This window comes from Antechinus flavipes, chromosome 3 (genome assembly GCF_016432865.1).
Source record: "Antechinus flavipes isolate AdamAnt ecotype Samford, QLD, Australia chromosome 3, AdamAnt_v2, whole genome shotgun sequence".
Lineage (NCBI taxonomy): Eukaryota > Metazoa > Chordata > Mammalia > Dasyuromorphia > Dasyuridae > Antechinus > Antechinus flavipes.
In genome coordinates, this window is record NC_067400.1 from 584,139,284 (window position 1) to 584,163,636 (window position 24,353).

The 24,353-nt window shown below is 39.9% G+C and overlaps 1 protein-coding gene across 11 annotated transcripts in view; it reads left to right on the top strand.

Moving 5' to 3' along the window:
• The window catches only part of EIF4G3 (eukaryotic translation initiation factor 4 gamma 3), a 386,518-nt gene that overhangs the window by 183,763 nt on the left and 178,402 nt on the right, over positions 1–24,353 (top strand). For 10 of the 11 annotated variants that reach the window (XM_051988328.1, XM_051988325.1, XM_051988326.1 and 7 more), the window contains 2 exons: positions 21,631–21,726; positions 23,113–23,226. In XM_051988328.1, coding sequence (XP_051844288.1) covers positions 21,697–21,726; positions 23,113–23,226 — 144 coding nt within the window. In that variant the 5' untranslated portion in view covers positions 21,631–21,696. The remainder of the gene's footprint in view (positions 1–21,630; positions 21,727–23,112; positions 23,227–24,353) is intronic. The other variant, XM_051988327.1, reaches the window with a different exon arrangement.

Sequence of the window (24,353 nt, forward strand, 5' to 3'; positions counted from 1 at the left end):
GCAATTTTTGTCAGATAGTGAGTTCTTATCCTAAAATTTGGGGTCTTTGGGTTTATCAAACACTAGATTACTATAGAGAATGACAAAATTTTTAGAAGATACTTGTATCATTTTCTCATATAGAAAGGCAAACAGTTTTGCTTCATTGAATCCCTTAAAAATTCTCTTTGCTTTTTACATTTCTCTTGAGTCTTGTATTTGGAAGTCAGATCGTCTGTTCAGCTCTTTTTTTTTTTTTTTTTTTTTAATCAGGAATGCTTGAAAGTCTTCTAGTTCATTAAATTTCTGTTTTTTTCTCTTTTAAGGATTGTATTCAGTTTTACTGAGAAGGTTATGATTATAATTCCAGCTCTTTAGCCTTCCAGAATATCGTATTTCAAGCCCTCTATTCTTTTAATGTATTAGTTGCTAAATCTTGTGTGATCCTGACTGATGCCATGAAATTCAATTTTTTTCCCTTGGTAATGGAAGCATTTTCTCTTTGATCTAGAAGTTCTATGTTTTAGAAGGAAGAGCTCATTAGAATAAGGTTGGGATATCTTAATGTTATTTTAGAAGCGATCCCATTTTTATTCATCTAGTTTTCTACTAATTTTATTCTCTTAACAAGTGGGTAGTCTGTTTATTGATAGCTGTTATAAAAGCTGTGACTCCCACATTAATAGCAAATTGTTCACTGCTCATTGAGATATCATTAGTTTAATTATTTGATATATTTTTGATGCTTCTTGTTTATCAATACCTGCCAATTCTTATATTGAAGAAATTATTCATGATACTTAGATGTGAGGCTTCTATTGGTTGTAGGCAGTTGGGGCTCATTTCTTTCTTTTGAGTCCTGTTTGCCCAATTTCTAAAAAACTTCTTCTTCATTTGTACCTTTGCATTTAGTCACTTAAATGTCAGTACACATTGTCTTAATTTAGAGGGTTTTGTCAAATTCCTAATATAATTTTTCTACTTTTGTGTCTTTTTGATAATATAAGCTATTGCAAAAGTGATTTTATGGGCATATTTTTGGAAATACATAGCATGATATCTCATAAAATAGTACTTTCTCATTACTCCTGCACCCATAATAGAAAAACTTTTCCTTACCAAGTCATACATATGAGCCATTCTTTGATTTAGTTATAACATTTTTCTTCAAGATTCATTACTAGCAAGAATGCAAAAATCAACTTGTCTCAATTGCTTTAGTGTATTATAACTACTCACTGTATCACTGGAAACAAGGGTCTTATCATCAAGCGTCTAAGCAGCCAAAATGACATTTTTGTATGTTCTAAAAATTCATTATTGTGGGCTTACTAGAGATCAGCTTCTCCTTATTGATCAAAATAGGTTATTGGATAGCAGAGTACTTTGTTATTAGGACCATACTGGAAACTTTTGCAGTATTCTAAAACTTGCCGAGGTTTTATACTTTTCTGCTGGCCAAGCCGTGGATAGTCCAGTGTTTTTATCTTTCTGAGATAAAGAGGAGAAAAACTTATAAATCACAACTTAAAAAATTTAAAATTCAAAATTCAAACTTCTAACCATGCCATTTAAGGTTCTCTATGATCTTTCTAACCCTATTGTACACTGTTCCTTTTGTATTTTTTGTATTCTGGCCAGATTAGACTACTAACTTCTCTCTGAAGTCATTTCCCATTGATTCATTGTGGCTCTCTGTCAGGAATCCAATTTCTCTCAATTCCTATTTTTTTCGGACATGTTTCTTTTCCTTTAAATTGAAGTGACTTTCTTCATCATCCAGACTGAATGTGTTTTCCATCTCCCTTTAATGTAGTTCAACATTTCTACCTCCTCTTTAAATCCAGATAATATTTTCACCTTTGTCATACTTCCATGTGTATGGATCTTATCTGTCCTTCACATTAGACTGCATTCCTAGTGAGAGTGGATATTATCATTTTTCTTCTCTAGGGCCTATCTCAGTTCCTTACATGGAAATGGTCTTTAACAGTACCTGTTAAATTGCCTTAAATTTCTTTCTTTCTTTTTATTATAGCTTTTTATTTACAAGTTATGTGCATGGGTAATTTTATAGCATTGACGATTGCAAAATCTTTTGTTCCAATTTTTCCCCTATTTCTCCCCATCCCCTCCCCCAGATGGCAGGTTGACCAATACATGTTAAATATGTTAAAGCATAAATTAAATACAATATAAGTATACATGTCCAAATAGTTACTTTGCTGTACAAAAAGACTCGGATTCTGAAATATTGTACAATTAACACGTGAAGGAAATCAAAAATGCAGGCGGACAAAAATATAGGGATTGGGAATTCTATGTAGTGGTTCATAGTCATCTCCCAGAGTTCTTTTGCTGGGTGCAGCTGGTTCAGTTCATTACTGCTCCATTGGAACTGATTTGGTTCATCTCATTGCTGACAATGGCCATGTCCATCAGAATTTATCATCATATAGTATTGTTGTTGAAGTATATAAGGATCTCCTGGTCCTGCTCATTTCACTCAGCATCAGTTCATGTAAGTCTCTCCAGGACTCTGAAATCCTCCTGTTGGTCATTTCTTATAGAACAATAATATTCCATAACATTCATATATCACAATTTATTCGGCCATTCTCCATTTGATGGGCATCTACTCAGTTTCCAGTTTCTGGCCATTACAAGGAGACCTGCCACAAACATTTGTGCACATACAGGTCCCTTTCCCTTCTTTAGTATCTCTTTGGGGTATAAGCACAGTAGAAACACTGCTGGATCAAAGGGTATGCACAGTTTGATAGCTTTTTGAGCATAGTTCCAAATTGCTCTCCAGAATTGCCTGGATCTTTTAACTTCTCCACCAGCAATGTAACAGTGTCCAGTTTTCCCACATCCCCTCCAACATTCCACATTATCTTTCCCTGTCATTTTAACCAATCTGACAGGTGTGTAGTGGTATCTCAGTATTGACTTATAAATTGCCTTAAATTTCATTATTTTAATACTTAACGAAAACATAAGTAACTTTGTTGAAGAAAAGTGTTTTAGGTATGTTCTGATCCTTTTTAGACCAATGGACATCACCTCATTCGCTGCAGCAGTTATTTTTTGATATGTTCACCCATCCATTTATCTCTCCATCTTGCTATTAAGATATATGTTTCACATGTATTTTAACATGTATTGTACTACTGCCAGCTAGAGGAGAGAAGGATGGGGGGAAGGAGGGGAAAATATGAAACAAAAAGTTACCCAAGAGTCAATGTTGTAAAAATTACCCTTGCATATGCTTTGTAAATAAAAAGCTTTAATAATAAAAAAAAATTAAAAATAGGTTTCAGTGGTGTACTTCTTTGTGGCTTTTATTTTAGTGGATTCATTTGTGGGCTACCTGCTCTTTCCTGTCTTGTCAACTAGAACTTCTCCAGTTTGTTGTAATAGACAGAATTCCAAAGGAGATAAATCAGCTTTGCCCTTTTCCAACTGGCCTTGAAATACTGAATTCATGTGACTCTGAAAGACTGTGGATAGGTGTTCAACTCCTAGATAAAAATGAACTGAATACTAATGAACATTTTACTTTTTTATATAAAATTTTACATTTAATTTTAAATACCACTGAGTTGACAATAGATTTCTGCGCAACTTTTACTTTTTGGTGAAGAATCTAATTTTTGTGGCCTCAAGAATTTATTATAACTGGGGCCTATACTACCCAGAAGTTGTACGTCAAATATCAAATACATGTTGTGATCCAGGATTTAAAGAATGATTTAGGAAAATAATTAATTTAACTTTTTAAAAAAATTATAATGATATGTGTCTCAATTCTGTCTGTCAGTCAGCATTTGTCAAGTCCTACTATGTGCTAGGCACTGTACTAAACACTGGGAATACCAAGAAAGATAAAAGTCCTTCCCTCCAATTAGCTCCTCACCTAATGGGGACTAAATACAAATAATTATGAGTACAGAATGCATTTGAAATAACTACCAGAGAGAAGGCACTGGGATTAAGAGGGGTCAAGAAAAAGCTGTCTGTGGTTTTAGCTGGGAATTGAAGAAGAAACCAGAAGACAGAGACAAGGGGATAGAGAGCCAAAGAAAATGCTCCTGGAGGGAAAAGGAGTCTTTTATCTTGAGGTTGCCAGGTGGTGCCATGATAGAGTGCTAGACCATAGACCCTCTGGCAAGTCAGTTTATCTGCCTCAGTTCTCTCCACTGTAAGTGGGTAATAATAGCATCTATCTCCCAGAGTACTTGTGAGGATTAAGTCAGAGAATATTGGGAACTTAGTAGAAGCTTAATAAATTCTGGCTCTCGTTCCTCTTTCTCTTCTTGTTTGAGAACATGGCATGAAGGCCAGTGTCACTAGATTCAAGGACTTGTGGGAGGGAGTGAAGTAAGGAGATTGGAGAAGTAGGAGGGTGCCGTGTTAGGGAGATGCAAACAGAATACTCTGTGTGTATCTGATCCTGGAGATGACAGGCAGCAGCATTTAGACCTGTTCTCTTGGAAGATCCACTGCCACGATCAGCTGGGTGAAGGATGAAGTGAGATGGAGAGAGGCTGTGGTGGGTCGGCCCAGTGTGAGGTGCAGAGGGCCTGCACCAAGGTGGCAGGAGGGAAATGAAGAAGGAAAAATCAGTAAGCCTTGTTGGATTCAAAGGCTGACCCTTCGGTTGTGACTCTGTGACTAGAAGGAAGGGCTGTCCTCCGCAGGAATGGGGGAAGCTTTGGGGTAGCCCATGTTTGGTGAGGGTGACCTGGAGGAAGGCTCAGGCCAGGCCAGAGAGGCCAGAGAGGAACCCAGCTGGAGAGCTGTTGAGTTTTCTCAGAGAGAAAGCATGGGGTTTAGAAACAGAGCAGTGTGTGTTTGAAGATGATGATAGGTGAGAGCTGGGGATGGTGCCGGGGATGGTGCTGTGATTGGACTAGCTCTCTGGAGGATCTCCGTTCCAGCCCAAGTCCTTGGTCTGAAAGTGGAGGGAAGAGGGGGGACTCATGTGGAAGGTCAACCATAGAGTCCATTTATTTCAAATTCTCTCAGCCTCACATACCCTTATACCCTTACGTAACCATAGCACACTGCACATGCAGGACCACATAAACAACTTGCTATTGTGTGTAAATGACTCTTTGCCACCTGATATCACTCTGCTTTAATCACAACACAGGTTGTTATCACCCCCTGCCTTCTCAGAAAGGCCAAGAGCTCTTAGGGGAGACGGGGAGCTGAACCAGACATTGTCAGCAGGTTCCCTCTGGGCCGGAGGGTCTTATACCTTACCCAGAGTTTCCCCACTGTCTATGATCCTCTACAGAATGGGGATGTGGGGAAGGGGTTGTCTGAGGACAGGGCCTGGAGCCTGTTTACAGACAGGGAGAGGTTCAGAAGATGGGATGGACCTGGTTGCTTGTGCACTCGAAGGCTTTGTCTTGGCGGGAGGGCGGTCTTCGTGTAACACTGGGATAGAGAGAGTGTGGCAGAGGCATCTGGGACATGGGGGATTCATGGCTGGCCAGGTCAGGTCTGCTGCCTTAGGAGGTCCATTACAGTGCCTGTGGTATTGCAGGGTTCACCATCACTTTGTTTACACTGAAGACATGTGTGTGTGTGTGTGTGTGTGTGTGTGTGTGTGTGTGTGTGTGTGTGTACATATATAGATGAGTGAGCGAACATCCTTTGCCACTTCTTGCCGTAAGCATTGTGGTGCTAGCTAGGTGGTACAGTGGTGGATAGAGCCCCAGGCCTACAATCAGGAGGAGCTGAGTTCAAATCCGCCCTCAGATACTTTCACTTCACCCTATTTGCCTTAATTTCCTCATCTGTAAAATAAGTGGGAGAAGGAAATACCATTCCAGTAGCTTTGCCAAGAAAATCCCAAATGAGGACATGAAGAATTGGACCCGACTGAAATGACTGAGCAACAGAAACTGAGGTGCCCTCCACACTAGACACACACGTTAAAGTTGAAATTTCCTTCCCTTTGGGCTGTGGGCAGTACGGCCCTCCCTTTGAGTCCTGCCCTTGCCAGCATTCTGGATTTTGGTGTTGTGTCAGAAATCGCAGACTTGGAGGATTTACTCCAGATCCTGCCTGCTGAAGGGCCTTCCCGGCCTCTTGTCTCGCCTGGCTTTTTCCAGGAAGAAGAACCTTACTTCCTCAGGAAGCTCCTCCTTCCACACTGTCTTTGCTGAGTCTTCTGGGGCCAAGCACAAGTTAATCTGTCTTCCTTAAGCACACAAGAGACTCCCCTCCTGGCCCACTTTTGGGCTTTTCTTCTCCAAGCTAAACACTCCACAGATCCTCAGTTGGTAGGACCTGGAGGCCCTTTTCCTCGGGATGCTCTCCAGCTCATCTTGTCCTTCCTAGAAGGGACCCTCCTCTGCTGGCCTCCGAGGGCCGGGTTGGTGAGGAATGGGATGGCTTGGAAGGTGGGCGGCCTCACCAGGCACAAAGGAGTTATTCAGACTAACCATTGAGAGCAGCTCTAAACCCTCTGAGAAGAAAGGGTGGCCTGAGCACCCACAGCTACTGCAAGGGAAAGAGGCCATTCACTGTCTGGGTTAGTGCTGTGGTGGCCAAAGGTCACTGTGGTGTGACCATGTTAAGTAAAAACTCCGTGTGAAAGGAAGCAGGATTGAAGGTTTGCACCCATTAGCCTCGGGCACTACTAGCCTAGGCCTGGAGGCCTCCGAGAGGGCCTCCCTTTTGATTATTAGACTTGCTCTTTTCCCTGGAGGAAAGAAGGGGGCCTAGCCTTGTTTCCTTTTCTGACAGGTTACTATCTAGAGTAGAGGAATTGCTAAACAACAGTTTGAGTTGGAGAGGATTGTGGAAACCTAGCAGAGCAGATCAAAAAGTTACAAGGTCTCCAGATTTCCCCCACAAATGAAACAAAATTGCACCTCCCAATGAATAATAGAGAAGTGAAAAACAAATAAGAGGGGGAAGAACTGGGGTCCTTTTAGAAAGCTGGAAAAGCCCCAAAGAAAGAGCCCAATTGAGAGGATTAACTAGTGTGAATGGAAGATCCCAGGCCAGCTCTTCAGCCTGAGCCTCAGGAACTTCCTGGGACAGTGGGGTGAGTCAGAGGCTGAAAGAGACCCTGGGTTGGGCAGGAACACCAGCCCAGTGGGGCTGTTGAGAGTGGCCATGGCTGAGAAGGGACTGGTCTACCCAGTGAGGACAGAAGCAATGGTACAGAGACTGCTGGCTGCAGAGACTTCTAGGAGGAGGGACCTATGGGCTTTGGTTTCCCAGGTCAGAGGGGAAAACTGACAGAAGCCAGAGGTGCCATTCCCCCTACCCCCCATTGCAGGACATGGGAAGAGGGGAAATAGCAGGCAGAGGAGAAAGAACCCAAATTTAGAAATTTACTGTGGGAATGGGGAAGACCAGGGTTCATCTTCAGAGGACGATACTAAAGCAAAAAAAAGCCTCCTCTTTCCAAAGAGTAACATTAAATGGCTCTATGCCCCAATAGAATTTATAGAAGAAATCAAAAAAGTCTTTAAAAGTGAAATCAAAGTGAAAAAGTGAAATTTGATAAGTGAAATGAGAGAGGTTGAGGAAAAACACAAAAAATAAGACTATGAAAAGGAAGTCAATCAAAAAAACAGGAATCATTGAAAACTTTTGAGCAGAAGATGACAGAGCCAAGTTTGGATACTGCTCGAGTTCTCCCAGTTTTCCTTGAAAACTATGTGAAACTGAGCCTCAGGACTGTCTGACAGAATCAAATCTTGAGCTCAAGATAGATTGGAAAAACTTCAAGAAAAGCTAGTCTCAGGGGGAGCAAAAAGGGTGCTCAGCCCAGCTTAGACACACTCTGAGAAAGCCCATGAGAGGGTCTTAACCCCAGCAAATGAGTATCTAAGACCCTCAGTCTTGTATCTGTATCTGTAGAGGGGCACAGCGGGGAAGGAAGGGAAAGGGGGAGGCAGCTTTCAATCCCAGCTCAGAAGGCAAACTCTGAAAGGCTGTTTCCTGAAAAACCCAAGGGGCCTCTGAGCCAAGGTTCAGAGCTGCACAGGAAATCTTGGAATAGAACCATCTTTACCCCAAGAGCAAAGCCCCACCATAAAAGTAAAAAGAGGACATACCAAAAGGAAAAGAAAGAAAATGAGCAAGAAACAGAAAAGAACCTTGACCATAAAAAGCTATTGTGGTGACAGGGCAGATCAAAACACAAATCCAGAAAGGAGAGAATGTTCACAGAAGAGATTTCAAAGAGTGAGATAAATTGGTGTCAAGCCCAAAAAGGGTTCTTAGAAATACTCATAAAAGACTTTAAAAAGCAAATGAGAGAGTAGAAGAATGATAAAAGAAACAAGAGAGCCAACAGTTTGGAAGAGGTGAAGAAAACAACTCACTAAAAAGTAGAATAAACCAAATGGAAAAAGAAAAAAAGATTATTGAAGAAAATCACACATCAAAAACTAGAGCAGGGAAAATGGAAGAAGCTAATGGCTTTGTGAGACAAGAATCAACCAACCAAACTAAAAAGAATGGAAAAAATGGAAGAAATTGTGAAATATCTAAATGGCAAAATAGCCAACCTGGAAAATAGATCCAGGAGAGACAATTAAAAATTTATTGGCCTTCCTTAAGGCCATGACTAAAAAAAGAGCCAGGATAGTATTTTACAAGAGGTCAGCAAAGAAAACTGCTCTGATATTCTAAAAATACTTATTGAAAGAATCCATCGATCACCTCTGCAAAGATATCACACAAGAAAATCCCAAGGAATATAGGATATAGGGAAATACAGAGCTAGTAATCATAATTGTTAATGTAAATGAGATGAACTCTCCCATAACATGAAAAGAAAGTCAATTAATTAGAAAAGGAGATCCAATGACTCTTTGACAATTAGATTTGGGCAAGGGGATGCTAGTGAAGTTATGAGACCAAAAAATAAAATAAAAAATAAAAAAATAGAAAAGAATATGAAATATCTTAGAAGAACAACAATCTAGAGAACAGATCAAGAAGAGGAAATACAAGAATAATTGGACTCTGTAAACGCTATGACCAAAAAAAGAACCGTGACACAATAATACAAGAAAAAATTAAAGAAAATTGACCTAAAGTGATAGAGCAAGAGGAGAAATACAAAAAAGGTTAATCATCACATAAAGAAATCCCTAGATCAAAGAGAAAATTTTTACAACATAATTCAAATATGCTGGAACTACAATAAGAAATTGCATAGTATTTTTTCAGTGATTACAATAAAAGACTGCAGTTTCTGGCGTAATGCATATTGACAATCAGAATTAGGATTGTGGCCCAAATATCATATCTAGCAAAAAGTATTTGAGTAATATTAAATAAAAAAATGGACATTTGATTACTCAGATTTTTTAAATCCTGAAAATTTAGGAATTTGTTTCAAACAAATCTGAATCCAATAGGAAATTTAATGTATGAGAGTCAACATCAAAGCCTAATTTTAAGATACTCAATAAAAACAAATTATTTCTGTTTTATACATGGAAATGTGAACCATATGTCTATGATTATTGACATTAGCAATTGGTAGTCCAAAAGAATGATTGAGATAGAATTAAATATGATAAGACTCTAAAAAGTAAAACTGTATAGGAAAAAATAAAAATAGTAATCATGCTGTATGAATGAGATATGATAGCAAGAACCAACAAATGGATTAGAGGGAGAAGGAACTGATAGTGCTGAAAACCTCACATTGGGAATGTTTTAAAGAGGGAACTACACCCCACCCCCACCCCACCCCCACACATACACACACTGAAATCTATAAAGAAATGAGGGGAGAAGCAATAGGTTAAGGTGGGGTGGTATAAATCAACAGGAATGGGGTAAAGAGGAAGAATTGGGGGACATAGGATAACAGAGGGAGTGTAGCAGAAATGTCTTTAGATTAGTGGAAGGTGGGATAAGGCATATTAATTAGTTGTAATTGGATAGAGGTGGAGAAGTTGAGAGAGTTCTAGGGGTGGGGCCATGGGTCATGTTCAGTAATAGCAAAGCAAGTCACTTGGTAGAAGGGGTAAGATATAAGAGATATATACAAATAACAATGATCAAGAGTAAAATTTATTAGAAAAAAAATTGGGGATAGTAATCATTGATCTCAGACAAAGTCAAACTTTAAAAAGATTCAATTAAGAGAGAAATGTCAGCTATATTAATATTTTAGATATGTACATGTATGTGTATACACACAATATCTGTGCTTAATTACAGCTTGTTTGAGGATGTGAGGGGAAGAAAATAGGGGGAAAAGAACAAGGTAGAAAATATGGCAGAGAACAAAAAAAAACCTACAAGGAAGCAAAAATTTAAGAAGATGGACTGTTATTAATATGACTTTTATTACATATTCTTTCTTGAATGGAAATTTATTGTTTTATTTTGAGTCCTCCACAATGTTCTGCTGGCACATGTCAATGTGTTTTTTTCTTTTTCTGTATTTTTCTATTTTGTGTATTATTATCTTGCACTTAAGTTTTAAATAAATAATTAAAAATTGTTCTAAAAAAATAATTTAACTCAATTTGAAGAAAACATTTAACAATCTCATGGTATTTTGTGAAAAAGGTAAAGAGAGAGACCAGATGAATTTAGACGTAACTCTTTTTTTCATTATTAAAGTTCCTTATTTTTCACAGTCTAGAGGTGACTCTTTGGCCAGAATCCACGTTTGGTAATTAATGGCTCATGTACATAAAGAGGAACTCTAGAGGCTTTATGGCCTTTGACTAACTATTCACCATATCTATCATTTTTATCCATCGTAGGCTTATATACCTATTTTATACCATGCCCTATTTATCACAATGACAGTGACACAGAACTAGAGGTAAGAGCTAATATGTCGGATGACATGATTGTAAGAGAGCTTAAAATAGTGGGTCAAATAAAATGTGATAAATATAAAGTCTTATTTCAGAGTCAGAACAATGAAAAAATGCACATTGTAGGAGATGAGGTTAGATAGTTTGCAGGAGGTCTGGATGTACTCCACAGGAAGTTGATACAAGCTTAGGTTACACGAAGGGAAACATTGACAAGAATGCAGGGGTGTTTATATCTATTAATCCACTCCTCCCTGAGCAGTGAAAGGCCACAGTTTTGTACAGTTCAGGACAGAGCATTGTTAGGGAGGGCAGTGTTGGGGCTGAGTAAAGAGGCATGTAAGAGAAATGGGAAACAGATTGATATGAGGGAGATGAGCGAGGAGGAGCACTTGGGGCTGGTCCCGTGGTAGTGAACTTGTGTGAATAGGATGACAGTAGTAGGGAAGTTAGGAAGAGGGGAGAATTGGAGAGAAGGACAAGTCGTTCAGTTTTGGACATCTGGTACATCGGGTGGTCACTGGAAATCCAGGTCAGTTTGTGAAATGGGCACTCAGTGAACATGAGGGATGCCTTGGTAGAACTGAGAAGCCTCAGCATAGAGATGATAACTGAATCCCTAGGAGCTGCTGAGAACACCAAATCAGATGGTCTAGAGGCCATGAGACAGGGCATGACCTGGAGGGAGATGCAGCGGAGGAAGCATTGGTCAGGGAGGCCAGCCGAGGCGTCTGAAGGAGCAAAGAGGGATTGACAGCATCGGGAGCCCGAAGGGAGCGAGGAAAGACTCTTGGCAGCTAAGAGATGGGCACACCGGAAGGAGCAGGTGCACCTGAATGGCAGGGTTGGGACCAGATGGACTGGAAAGAGTTACATGGACTGGGAGCACGGCACTCTGGGGGCAGGGCTGGCCTGGGCTCCCTTGGGCATCAGAGGGAGGAGCACCTCATGATGTGGAGCAGGGAAAGAGGGAGGTGGGGGGGCCTCCATTTTTTTTTTTAATGAAATAGGAAACAAAGTTCTCAGCAGAGAGGGTGGGGGAGAGAAGTTTGAGTAAATTGGAGGGAAGCTGAGAAGATCTGCAAGGTCTCCTCTGGTGAGAGGTCACAAAAAGACAGGCCTTGTAGCAGTGGAGGCCCAGGTGGGCTTGGGTCATCTGAATCTGGGGTGGATCCACTTTGCATGCTTTTGTGGTCTTCTTCTTTCAGCCGCAGGGGAGTGGGAGTGAGGATGGTGGGAGCCATCCCGCGCTGAGGCCGGGCAGGACCAGTAAGGAGAAGGGGGCCGGGGCATAGTCAGTGCAGGGGCCATGGTCTGAGGAACAAGTAAGGGTCAGGGTGAAGATGAAAAGGCCATGCTTGGACACGGGAACTTCATGGTTCACAGACATGAGAGTGGAATATTTGTGGTTGAGACGAGGGGCGTGACCCTGTCTGAGTCTAGCAGAGGAGGGGTGGAAGAAGAATGGCGGGAAGCGAGCTAGCCGGGTTGCTGAGAGGTTAGGCCATTGGATAGTCTAAATAGATGTGGGTGGGAAGAAGCAGGATGAGGGCAGGATTGAGCCAGCGGAAGAGGAGTGTCACTTAAAGGTAGAACTGATCTCTCAGAAATCTCTCTGAAGGCGCAACAGTGAGGGCAGGGAATGCAAAGATAGAAGCCGGGATCGCAGCCCATTCCAGCCATCTTCTCCAGTGGGCCATTCCTTCTCTCATTGCCACTTTCTGTCCGTCAGTCCCTGCCCAACTGCCTGCAGATGTGCCCAGAAAACGCCCAATTATGGCTTCCTACTCCTTAAGAACCCTCCCAGCTGGGAGCCCTGTCTCTCCTTCCTTTCATGACTGAGGATGGCACCGGGGTCTCCTCTTCCCAGAGTCTCTTCCTTGCTGGTCCTTTTCTCACTTCTGCCTACTGTCTTAACACTGTCAGACATTCTCCCTCCTTTGATACTTTCCTCTTTCTAGGGTTTCAGGATGTTGCTCTTCCCTGGTTTTCCTTCTCCTGCTTCTGCTGGCTCCTTTGTTGTTTCTCATTCCCACTCACCTTGGGCTTCCTCTTTACTGTTACAGGTCCTTCTTTTCTTCTCTCCTGGGTGATCACTGGGCAATCTCATCCGCTCCCATGAACTTCATGATCATCTTGAGGCAGAGAAGTCTCAGATTTTTTTTTCTCCCTTTTGAAGGCTGCATTACCCACTGCACCTGTGTTGTGCCCACATGTGGGTATGCCCCCATGCTTGTCATAGAGACAGACCCCTGGGGCTATAGGAACTCAGGAAGACTTGAGTTCAAATCCTGCCTCAGACATTGCTTCCCTGTATGACTTTGGGGAAAGTCACTTTTTTTAAATGAAAGATTTTTTTTATTGCAAAATACAACTATTCTTTTTTTTTTAAATTTTTATTTAATAATTACTTTATATTGACAGAATCCATGCCAGGGTAATTTTTTTTACATTATCCCTTGCACTCGTTTCTGTTCCGATTTTTTCCCTCCCTCCCTCCACCCCCTCCCCTAGATGGCAAGCAGTCCTTTATATGTTGGATATGTTGCAGTATATCCTAGATACAATATATGTTTGCAGAACCGAACAGTTCTCTTGTTGCATAGGGAGAATTGGATTCAGAAGGTATAAATAACCCGGGAAGAAAAACAAAAATGCAGATAGTTCACATTCGTTTCCCAGTGTTCTTTCTTTGGGTGTAGCTGCTTCTGTCCGTCATTTATCAATTGAAACTCAGTTAGGTCTCTTTGTCAAAGAAATCCACTTCCATCAGAATATGTCCTCATACAATATCGTTGTCGAAGTGTATAATGATCTCCTGGTTCTGCTCATTTCACTCAGCATCAGTTCATGTAAGTCTCGCCAGTCCTCTCTGTATTCATCCTGCTGGTCATGTCTTACAGAACAATAATATTCCATAACATTCATATACCACAATTTACCCAGCCATTCTCCAATTGATGGGCATCCATTCATTTTCCAGTTTCTGGCCACTACAAACAGGGCTGCCACAAACATTTTGGCACATACAGGTCCCTTTCCCTTCTTTAGTATTTCTTTGGGGTATAAGCCCAGTAGAAACACTGCTGGATCAAAGGGTATGTACAGTTTGATAACTTTTTGGGCATAATTCCAGATTGCTCTCCAGAATAGTTGGATTCGTTCACAACTCCACCAACAATGCAGCAGTGTCCCAGTTTTCCTGCATCCCCTCCAACATTCATCATTATTTTTTCCTGTCATCTTAGCCAATCTGACAGGTGTGTAGTGGTATCTCAGAGTTGTCTTAATTTGCATTTCTCTGATCAATAATGATTTGGAACACTCTTTCATATGAGTGGTAATAGTTTCAATTTCATCCTCTGAAAATTGTCTGTTCATATCCTTTGACCATTTATCAATTGGAGAATGGCTTGATTTCTTATAAATTTGAGTCAGTTCTCTATATATTTTGGAGATAAGGCCTTTATCAGAACCTTTAACTGTGAAGATGTTTTCTCAGTTTGTTGCTTCCCTTCTAATCTTGTTTGCATTAGTTTTATTTGTACAAAGGCTTTTTAATTTGATATAATCAAAATTTTCTATTTTGTGATCAGTAATGGTCTCTAGTTCATCTTTGGTCACAAATTTCTTTCTCCTCCACAAGTCTGAGAGATAAACTATCCTATGTTCCTCTAATTTATTTATAATCACGTTCTTTATGCCTAGGTCATGGACCCATTTTGATCTTATCTTGGTATATGGTGTTAAGTGTGGGTCCATGCCTAATTTCTGTCATACTAATTTCCAATTATGGGGAAAGTCACTTAATCTCTATCTGCCTCATTTTCTTCAATTAAAATAGAGGTAATGATGATTGTTAGTTAAAAGGATCAAATAAGATGATATGCATAAAGTGCTTAATGCGCTGTTTGGCATAGAGTAGGTGATATATGAATGCTAGCTGTTATCACTAAATTTTGGGTATCTCTAGCAGATTGACCAATGGATAGCTCAGATTATAACATTTATAAAACAGAACTTAGTGCTTTTGCTAATTTTTCTTTTTTAAAAAAAGTTTTTATTGATATCTTTTGGTTGTTACATTAATATAATTATCTCAAGCACCCCTCTCTCTTCCAGAGAGCCATCATCTTATATAACAAATAGTGCTTTTTAGAGTAGAAAGAAAATTAATTACAGGTGAACAATACATTGAAAAGATTTGAGAAAATACTGGATGTGTAAAAACTGTCAATCTTCTACCTCCATGAAAGGAATTGTATTCATTCAAATCATGCTTAATCTTTTTTTTTCTGATTTTTTAAAAAATCTATTTTATTTAAAGAAACAGAATAAGAAAAAAGAAAAAAAGAAAAGGAATACAAAAAATAAAACAGCAGAACATCAGGAAGGATTAAAAATATATAACAAGAAATACCAGGAAAAAATATATGGAAAAATTGTATTCATGAGTGTCCATCTTCCTTGTAAATTGTTCTTTGGTTGTCTCTTTGCACCTTTTTTTTACTTTATTTTTTGTCCCCTTTGAGCCCTCCCATCCCAAGCAGACTATAGTTAAGAAAGGATATATTTATATACACATATGTAGATATATACATACACATACCTATATACTTATAAGCCTCCCCACATACACACACATATCTTTCCTATCCCAGCTGATCCTTTGCTTTAATTTTGCTTCTAACTTGCCTTGCTGTTTCTTAACTCATGGATCTCTCTCTTGTCTTCTTCCCACACCTTTTGCTTCCCCATCCACCTATCTCTCCTCCCTTATTTCTTTATAGATTTTGGAGACTGATATACGCGTATGTAGTGTTGCCTATTGAATCCATTCCCAATGTGAATAGGTTTTCAGAACTATGAGCCCTCTTCCCCCTCTAATGTCACAGTATTTATTATTCCTTTACATGTCATTTGTATGATATTTAGGATATTTACCTTAACTCTGCCTTCATCTTTCTTTTGATCTACTGATGTCAACTTTAAACATATGTGTTTTACATTTCCCATGTTAAAAAAATAATTTGTTCACATTGGGTTTCTTGAAATTAATCTTTATTAGTTCTATATGTTAAATTTTCTATTAAGTTTGGGTTTGGTTGATAGAAAGTCCTGAAAATCTACAAATTTATTAAATGTTCATTTTTTTCTTGCTTAATAGTGTAGATAATTTTGTTGTATATGATATTTTTGGCTGCAGACCTAGTTCTTTTGATTGATTGTAAATATGATTCCAGTACCTCTGGTCTTTTATTATGGTTGCTGATAAATCCTGTACAAATTCTAATTGTAGTTTCAGCTTCTTTGAATTGTTCTTCCTTGTTTCTTTCAAAAATTTTCTCTTTGTTCTGGGGGTTTTGAAATTTGGCAATAATATTCTATGTATTTTCCACAAAGCATCTCGTTGAGGTGGTGATTGGTGGATTTTTTCTATTTCTATCTTTCCTTCCTGTTTTATCACTCCAGTACAGTTTTCTTGGATTATTTCTTGCATTATTGTGTCAAAGTCCTTTTTTTTGGTCACAACTTTCAGGCAGTCCATTTATTCTTAGATTTTGTCTTCTTGATCTGTTCTCCAGATCTGTCATTTTTCTTAGATGTTTCACATTCTGTTCATTTTTTCATTCTTTATAATGTTTTCTTATTCTTGGTCTCTCATGGCTTCATTGGTTTCTCCTTGCTCAGTTTTCAAGGAGTTATTTTCATCTTTGAGACTCTATCTCCTTTTCTAGTTTTTCCTCAATATGTCTCATTTGATTTTAGAATTTTTTTTTTGAGTTCTTATATAAATTCTCTCTGGGCAGGGAGCCATTTCACATTCCTCTTTGGGGGTAGAAGCTTATTTTACTTCAGACAAACTCCAGCCTTTCCTGTTCCCATAGTATGTTTCCGTGGTGGGGTTCTTTTTAGCTGGTTTGTTTTTCTTTTCTTTTTTAATAAGAAATATTAGTGTAATCCTGATATCTCTGGTTTCACCTCAGCTCTCCCCTCTGACCAGGAACCCCAAACCAAGAGCTCCACTCTCCAGCAAGTGCCCACATCCCACAGCAGTCCTGCTCCTCTGCATTCACCAGGTGCTGGTTCCTTCTGGCCCAGGGCTGCACCCTGAAGCACAGCTGGGCCTCCCATTCCTAATCAGCCCAGGTTCAGTCTTCCTGGACTCAGACCCTGAGTGGGGGAGGTGAGAGTCCCTGTGCCTCCTGCTGAAGCTCCAGACACACCCAGCTAGGCCTTGATGTTTTACCCAGCTAGTTGGGAGGTGTTTTGGGTTAATTGGGCCTGGCTTTTTCTTCAGATCTTCTCAGGTTGTTCAGGAGAACCCAAGTTCTGCCACAAATCTTGGTTTTTCACCAGTCTGTGTTTGCCATGAGGTGCAAATTTGTTCTATTTGTGGAGAAAACAGGAGAGCTTGAAATTTACCAACCTAGCCCACCATCTTCTCAGAATCCTTTTGGGCTTATAATCTTTTAAATTTTGTTAAATTCGCTTTGATTTTTTTGATGCTCTTTCCATTTACATTGCTGTAGTTATTGTGTATATTGTTTTCTTGGCTTTTCTCACATCAGTTCGCATCAACTCATATAAAATTTTCCCAGCCTTTTCTGTATTTATCACATGCAGCTTTTCTTATACAGCATAGCAGTGTGTTCTATTCCACTCCATTCACAGCTTGCTTAACCATTGCCCAGTTGATGGTCAACCACTTTATTTCCAATTATAAGCATTACAGAAGTGCTGCTATAAATATTTTGACTAACATTTTCTATTTTTATCTAGGACCTCACCATTCTTCCAGTCACCCCAGACTTGTAACTGGCTTATTATCATCCTTGACTCATCACCCTTAGTCACGCCATATATCAATCACTTTCTGAATACTGTCAGTTCCACCTAATATATTTCCAGTATGTGCACCTTCTGCTTGATGTGAGCCCTCATCACCTTCTGCCTAGACCATTGAGGTAGTCTGCTATTGATCTGTCTGCTTCAGTGTCTTCTAGCTCCTCCTGTCCATCTTCCATTCTGTCTCTTAAATTGATCTTTCTGAAGTTTAGGTCACTGAAAACACCATATTATCACCCTTTTTGTGTAACTCAATCAAATCTGCACGTCTAGAATCCTCATCTGTGTTCACTGGCTTCTTTTAAGTCCCAACTAAAACCCTGTCTTTTATGAAGTTTTTTCCAACAACCCCTCTTAATTCTAGTGCCTTCTCTCTTTTTAAATTATTTCATTTTTATGTTGCTTGTAACTTATTTATCCATTGTTTGCTTATTGCCTTTGCATTAAATTGTGAGCTCCTTAAGGGATGGGGCTGTCTTTTGCCTGTTTGTTTTTTATTTTTTTGTTTATTTTTTTAAATTTTTTAAAATAACTTTTTATTGATAGAACGCATGCCGGGGTAATTTTTTACAGCATTATCCCTTGCATTCACTTCTGTTCCGATTTTTCCCCTCCCTCCCTCCACCCCTTCCCCCAGATGGCAAGCAATCCTTTACATGTTGAATGGGTTGCAGTATATCCTAGATACAATATATGTGTGCAAAACCGAACAGTTTTCTTGTTGCACAGGGAGAATTGAATTCAGAAGGTAGAAATAACCTGGGAAGAAAAACAAAAATGCAAGTAGTTTATATTCATTTCCCAGTGTTCTTTCTCTGGGTGTAGCTGCTTCTGTCCATCTTTGATCAATTAAGGCTCTCTTTATCGAAGAGGTCCACTTCCATCAGAATACATCCTCAAACAGTATCGTTGTTGAGGTATATAATGATCTCCTGGTTCTGCTCATTTCACTCAGCATCAGTTCATGTAAGTCTCGCCAGTCCTCTCTGTATTCATCCTGCTGGTCCTTTCTTACAGAACCATAATATTCCATAACATTCCTATACCACAATTTATTCAGCCATTCTCCAATTGATGGGCATCCTTTCATTTTCCAGCTTCTAGCCACTACAAACAGGGCTGCCACAAACATTTTTTTTTGCCTGTTTTTGTATGCTCACTATCAGTGTGCCTTATAGCTAGTTAGACAGTTGGGAAATGTTATCTATTATTGACTGATTTGAAAGGTGTAAATGATATTTCATTACATATTTCCCTATCACTACCTCTAAGGTCAATCAATAAATGCTGTATTATTTGCACCGGCTTTTTTGGTGTTCTTCATGCACAACATTTCAGGTCTCCTGCTGTCTTTTCCTTGGCTGTTCTTCACACCTGAAAAAGTTTTCTTCTCCCCCTTTTTGCACTTCTTTGCCTTGTCTGATAGTTCCACCTTCTGCAGGAAGGAGCCCTTTCCTTTCCCACCCCCTCACTGGCTTTCCTTTGTGTTGATTGTGCATAGTTATTTTTGGGCATGTTGCTTCTCCCATTAAAATGGAAGATTCCCAGTCTTTATTTAACCTACTGGCTGGCACATCATAAGCACTTAGTATTGCTTGTTGACTGTTAGCTGGTTAGGAAATATTCTTTTGACTTGTTAGTATTGTTTGTCAACTGTTGATTGATTATTTTTACTGTTCCTTTTTTGGTGTTTGCTTACCATATGTTTCTGAATATCTCTCTTCCATGCCTGCCTCAATGACCCATCCCTTAGTTATAATATAGACATTAAAAATTGAGGGTGAAACCCCCATCTATTCATCAGTACCAGTTGACACATTAATCATGATTGTCATTATATACAATAAATTCCATACTGTTAGCCCCTAACTTCTGTAGAGAAGGGAGAGGTTCTTAGCTCTGAGGGCAATCACCACACTCAATTTGGGTTTTTCTTTTATATTACTATAATCGTTGTATAAATTCTCCTTACTTCACTCTGCGCTAGTTAATATAATCCTTTCTATGCTCGTCATATTATGGAACCATAATCTATTCTGTTACATTTGGAATGATTTGTTTAGCTAGTCATATCTGTTACTTTTCTATGAGACCATATAAAGTAGGACTATAGCTCCCCTACTGGTAAGATTCCTGAAAATTATAAATCTGTGTTTATTAACTATTACATACCACCCCCTGCTCCTTGGCAAGTCCTGCAAGAATGCTTGACTTGTAGTAGAAGTTAGATGTCAGGTTAAGTGGTTAAGTAGATGGTTCATCACACTGAACCCGCAGCTGTGAGAAAATCCCAATGCTGCAGTATGTTCTATGTCTGAGTATTTCTAGGAGAAGGACACAAAGAACAATGGGTGCTTATTTTTATATGTTTCTGAGGTTGCCGGGGGTCACTGTCACAATATCCTTTTGAAGAAAGAATGATTCCATTATTTGGATCCCCATTTTGCCAGTTTGGAAAGAGAATTTATTTGTGGTCACCCAAGTAATGACCTGTGGCATCAGGTCTCTGTACCCAGTGTTCTTTACACAACTGCCCATATGTGTCGCTTCCTCTAGGTATCCAGTGGGATGTAAGCTGCTGTGTCCACATCCAAAACCACTCTTCAGATTGACTCCTGGACACAGTTTATTATTTTGTCTTTTTATCATCAGCAACCTGGCATAAAGCTTTGCATGTAGCAGGTGTTTGATACCTGTTTAGTGGATTAGATCTCTTGGTCAGCAATTACTACCAATCAATATTACCTTTCTACTAATATGTACTATGATAAATCTGAATTGTAATAGGAAAAACTGTGAACCATATTTCTTAGTAAAGCTTCATCTGCATCCTTTTGTTCACAAAGTATTGTATGGTGGAAAGAACTTTTTTCCCTTTATTTATTTATTTGTTTGTTTATTTTAACACACATTGTTTTATGAATTGTGTTGGAAAAGAAAAATCAGAGCAAAAGGAAAAATCATGGAGGAGATTTAAAAAAAAAACAGAAAAAAGAAATGAACATAGCTTGTATTAATTTATATTCGATCTTATTAGTTCTTTTTTTGGATGCGGATGGTATTTTCTGTCCAAAGTCTATTGGGGATTACTTTGGATCATTGAACCACTGAGAAGAACCACGTCTCATAATTGATCATCGCACATTCTTTCTGTTATTGTGTCTAATGAATTATTGGTTCTGCTTCTTTTGCTCAGCATCAGTTTATGTAAACCTTTCCTTGCCTTTCTAAAATTAACTTGTTTATCATTTTTAATAGAACAAATATATTCCATTACCTTCTTATCCAACAACTTGTTCAGCCATTTCCCAATTGAGGGGCATCCACTCATTTTCTAATTCTTTGTTACCACAAAAAGAGGTGCTACAAACATTTTTGCATGTGTAGGTTCTTTTCCCTCCTTTATGATTTCCTTGGGGTACAGATGCAATGATAGCCCTGTGGATCAAAGGGTATGCCCAATTTTATAGTCCTTTGGACATAGTTCCAGGTTGCTCTCCAGAATGGTTAGATCATTTCACAACTCCACCAGCAATGCATTGGTGTCCCAGTTTTCCCATATCCCTTCCAACATTTATCATTATCTTTTCTTTTTCATCTTAGCCAATTTGAGAGGTGTAAGGTAGTATCTCAGTTGTTTTAATTTGCATTTCTCTAAATCAATAGCGATTTAGAGCATTTTTTCCATATGACTATATATAGGTGGCTTTAATTTTATGATCTGAAAATTGTTCATAGTGGAAAGAACTCTTTAATTTGAACGTAGAAGATCTGGTTCTCCTACTACTTGTATAGAAAATCTTTCAGGGGGAAAATCACTCTGGTCCCTAGTTTCCTGAATTGTAAGATTTCTAGGAACCCTCACAACTCTTAATTCTATTTCTCCCCAATCCTGTGAATTTAGCTGCTTTCTCTAATTTTTACAAATGGTATATTAATCATCATCATCATCTTTTTTTTTTTTTTTGGACAGACCCCTTATCCCTCTGGACAGAATGCAGCTCCAACCACATTGGTGTATCCCCAAGCCCCTCAGACAATGAACTCACAGCCTCAAACCCGCTCTCCGGTAAGTGAATATAAACTAGTTCCATGTAGATTTCTATATCGCCTTTTGTCTGGTTTTTGTGTACAGTAGCTTGATGTTTCTTTTCAAAATAGTTTCACTGAATTCTGGAAGTTTGTTCCAAAGTGTTTGTTCCTACTGGTTTGCATTGCATTTTCAGAGCCCTCCCCATTGGAACATTTCATTTTAAATTTTGTGTCCCTCCCAAAAAGGAGAAGTCGGATGTCTTTCCATCCATTTCTCCGGCTCAGTAACGTGGTTTCTTTTTAGTGTAGTTGCATTCAAGTTCACCTCATTTCAGTACTTTATCCATTAACGGTAATTTTCAGTAGCCAAGAGAAAGAAGCAAGGCAATTTAGAAAACTCAATTCGATTTTTGTAACTGCACTCTCAGTCTCCAGTGTTCTAGGGAGTAAGACTTGTAAATCAGTGTCACTGGATCAGTTCTAACCATTCTAACAGTATGGACAGATGGGTATGCCGGGACAACTGAGCATAGCTGTGCTTGGGGGGGAAGCCGGCTGGCAGCCAGACGTACGATCTCTTCTCCTGCTCTCCTTTTTGCCGAGTGCACTGGGTTCCTCAGAGACTGAGAGCTCACCTAGATTTCAGGCTCCTTGTGCCACCGGTTCCTAGGGACGCCCTCTGGACGTTTTTCTGCCCTGCCCTGCCCTGCATGATGAGCTTTGGCTAGAAAGCGCTTCTGCGGCATCTCACGTTAACCCTCTCTGCATCAGCTCTGTGACGCCACAGCACGACCCGAGCAGGGGACAGGCAGGGTCTTCCTGGGCTCCCGGGCCTGGGCGCTCTGCTTGGTAGGGAGAGAGCAGCTCTCTGTGCCCGCGCCCACTCTGGTGTGGGTCACGGCGATTGAGCCTAGTGCCAGGTGCCACCTGTCCGATTCAGCCTGTCTGGAAGCTTTCGGTCCTTCTCTCCTCACGCTGCCCCCTCCCTCCTTCTCCCATAGCAGCTCTCAGCCCGGGGTCTCGTCGAGCTGTGGGAGAGTCGTCCCTGAGAGCGAAGGGGGTGGTGAGGAGGTGGGGCGGGGGGTCAGGCTCAGTGGCCCATTTAATTCTTCACCTCTCTACTGAAATTGCCAACAAGGTGGCCAATGGAAGCTCAGTCCCGAGAGTGGTTTTGGATGCGGACACTGGACCCCTTGGAATGGGACGGAGATCCCACCATTTCATTTCACATAGGCCCCAGTTCTAATCATTAGCCCGGAGCAATGATGTTAAACTTTCATAAACAGTAAGTGAGTACTATGGTCCTCCTCTCCCCCCACCCCTCTTTTTTAAAACTGTTGAAAAGCAAGAGTAAGTTTACATGGTTAGAACTGGAGCAAAACCTGACTGAAGAGCTGCATCTCTAAACCAGTTTTTTTGACAGCCCAGCAGAACAGTGCCAATACATTGCACAGACAACTGGAAGAGGAGGAAGGTTTTGGAACAGACTCCCGTTTACAGGTCCTTGGCTGGAAGAGGCTGGATAAAATACTGCATTGTAAGCAATATAACAAACTGTACTTCTTGCAGGCAGCAGTGCCCTTGGCACGAGTTTTTTTTTATTTTTTTTATTTTTTTTGGGACCACATCCATTTATTGGCTGATCTACAGAAATGCATTGATTGCTTCCTCCCTGAAAGTATAATAGACCATGGCAGTTTCTGCCAGGCTTAGTGGGAGAAGGATGAAAGAATGTGGGTGGGTTTTCGCCAGTGGGAATTAGATAGGAAGAATTTGGGAATTTTTTTAATGTAAAAAAATTCAAAGGGATGGCGCTTTAAGGTCTATTTGATTCAAAATGCAAATTAGAAGTGTTTCCCATTATCTTATTAAATATCAAGGGGGAAATTGTCTGCAGTTGTTCAGCCATTTTCTGTGGTCGTAAACGTTATTTTTTTTTAAACTATCCTTTATGCAATTTTTGCCATCCGCTCTGCTAGTGACCATTACCACCCCCATTACTAAAAACCACACATATAACATTCCATTTACATGCTCCCAAAACAAGTGCAAGACTAGCTGGCCCCAAACTACTCTTGCTTATTGTTTTGGGTTGGAGTTATTTGATTTCATTTGTAATGGTGCCGGGAGGGTAAAGCAGGGGTGAGGAAATTTTCTGGATTGCATTTTTGACATCCTGGGCTTCCATAGTCTAGTCTCATCCACTTCACAGCGAGCCCCGCTGGTGTGGAGAGGTAAGCTGTCCCACTCAGAAAGTGACCCTAACCCTGCTTTGTAGAGCAGCCAGAGCTCACTCCATTCTATTTCTGCATTGATGGGCCATTGGCAATTGCACCTCCGCGGCTCTTCTGTTCTTCCCTGGACAGCTGCCTTTGCAATCCAACCGGCTTCAAGTGTTCCCCCTACCCCCCAACCATCTTTGTGGCATTATTTCTATTCAAGACCAAGAAGATCTTATTTGAATTCTAACTTGGGGAAATTCTGGGCGTTTTTTTAAAATACTGGTAAGCCCAAGTATAATTTATCAATTTACCCTTGTTTCTTATTGTCACATCAGAACTCCAAATAGTAGTTTATTTTCAATTTGTCCAATATAGTCAGACTACTGAAGGCATAATTGGGGAGAGGGGAGCATCATGGCTTTTGTAATACTCTGTGGTTATT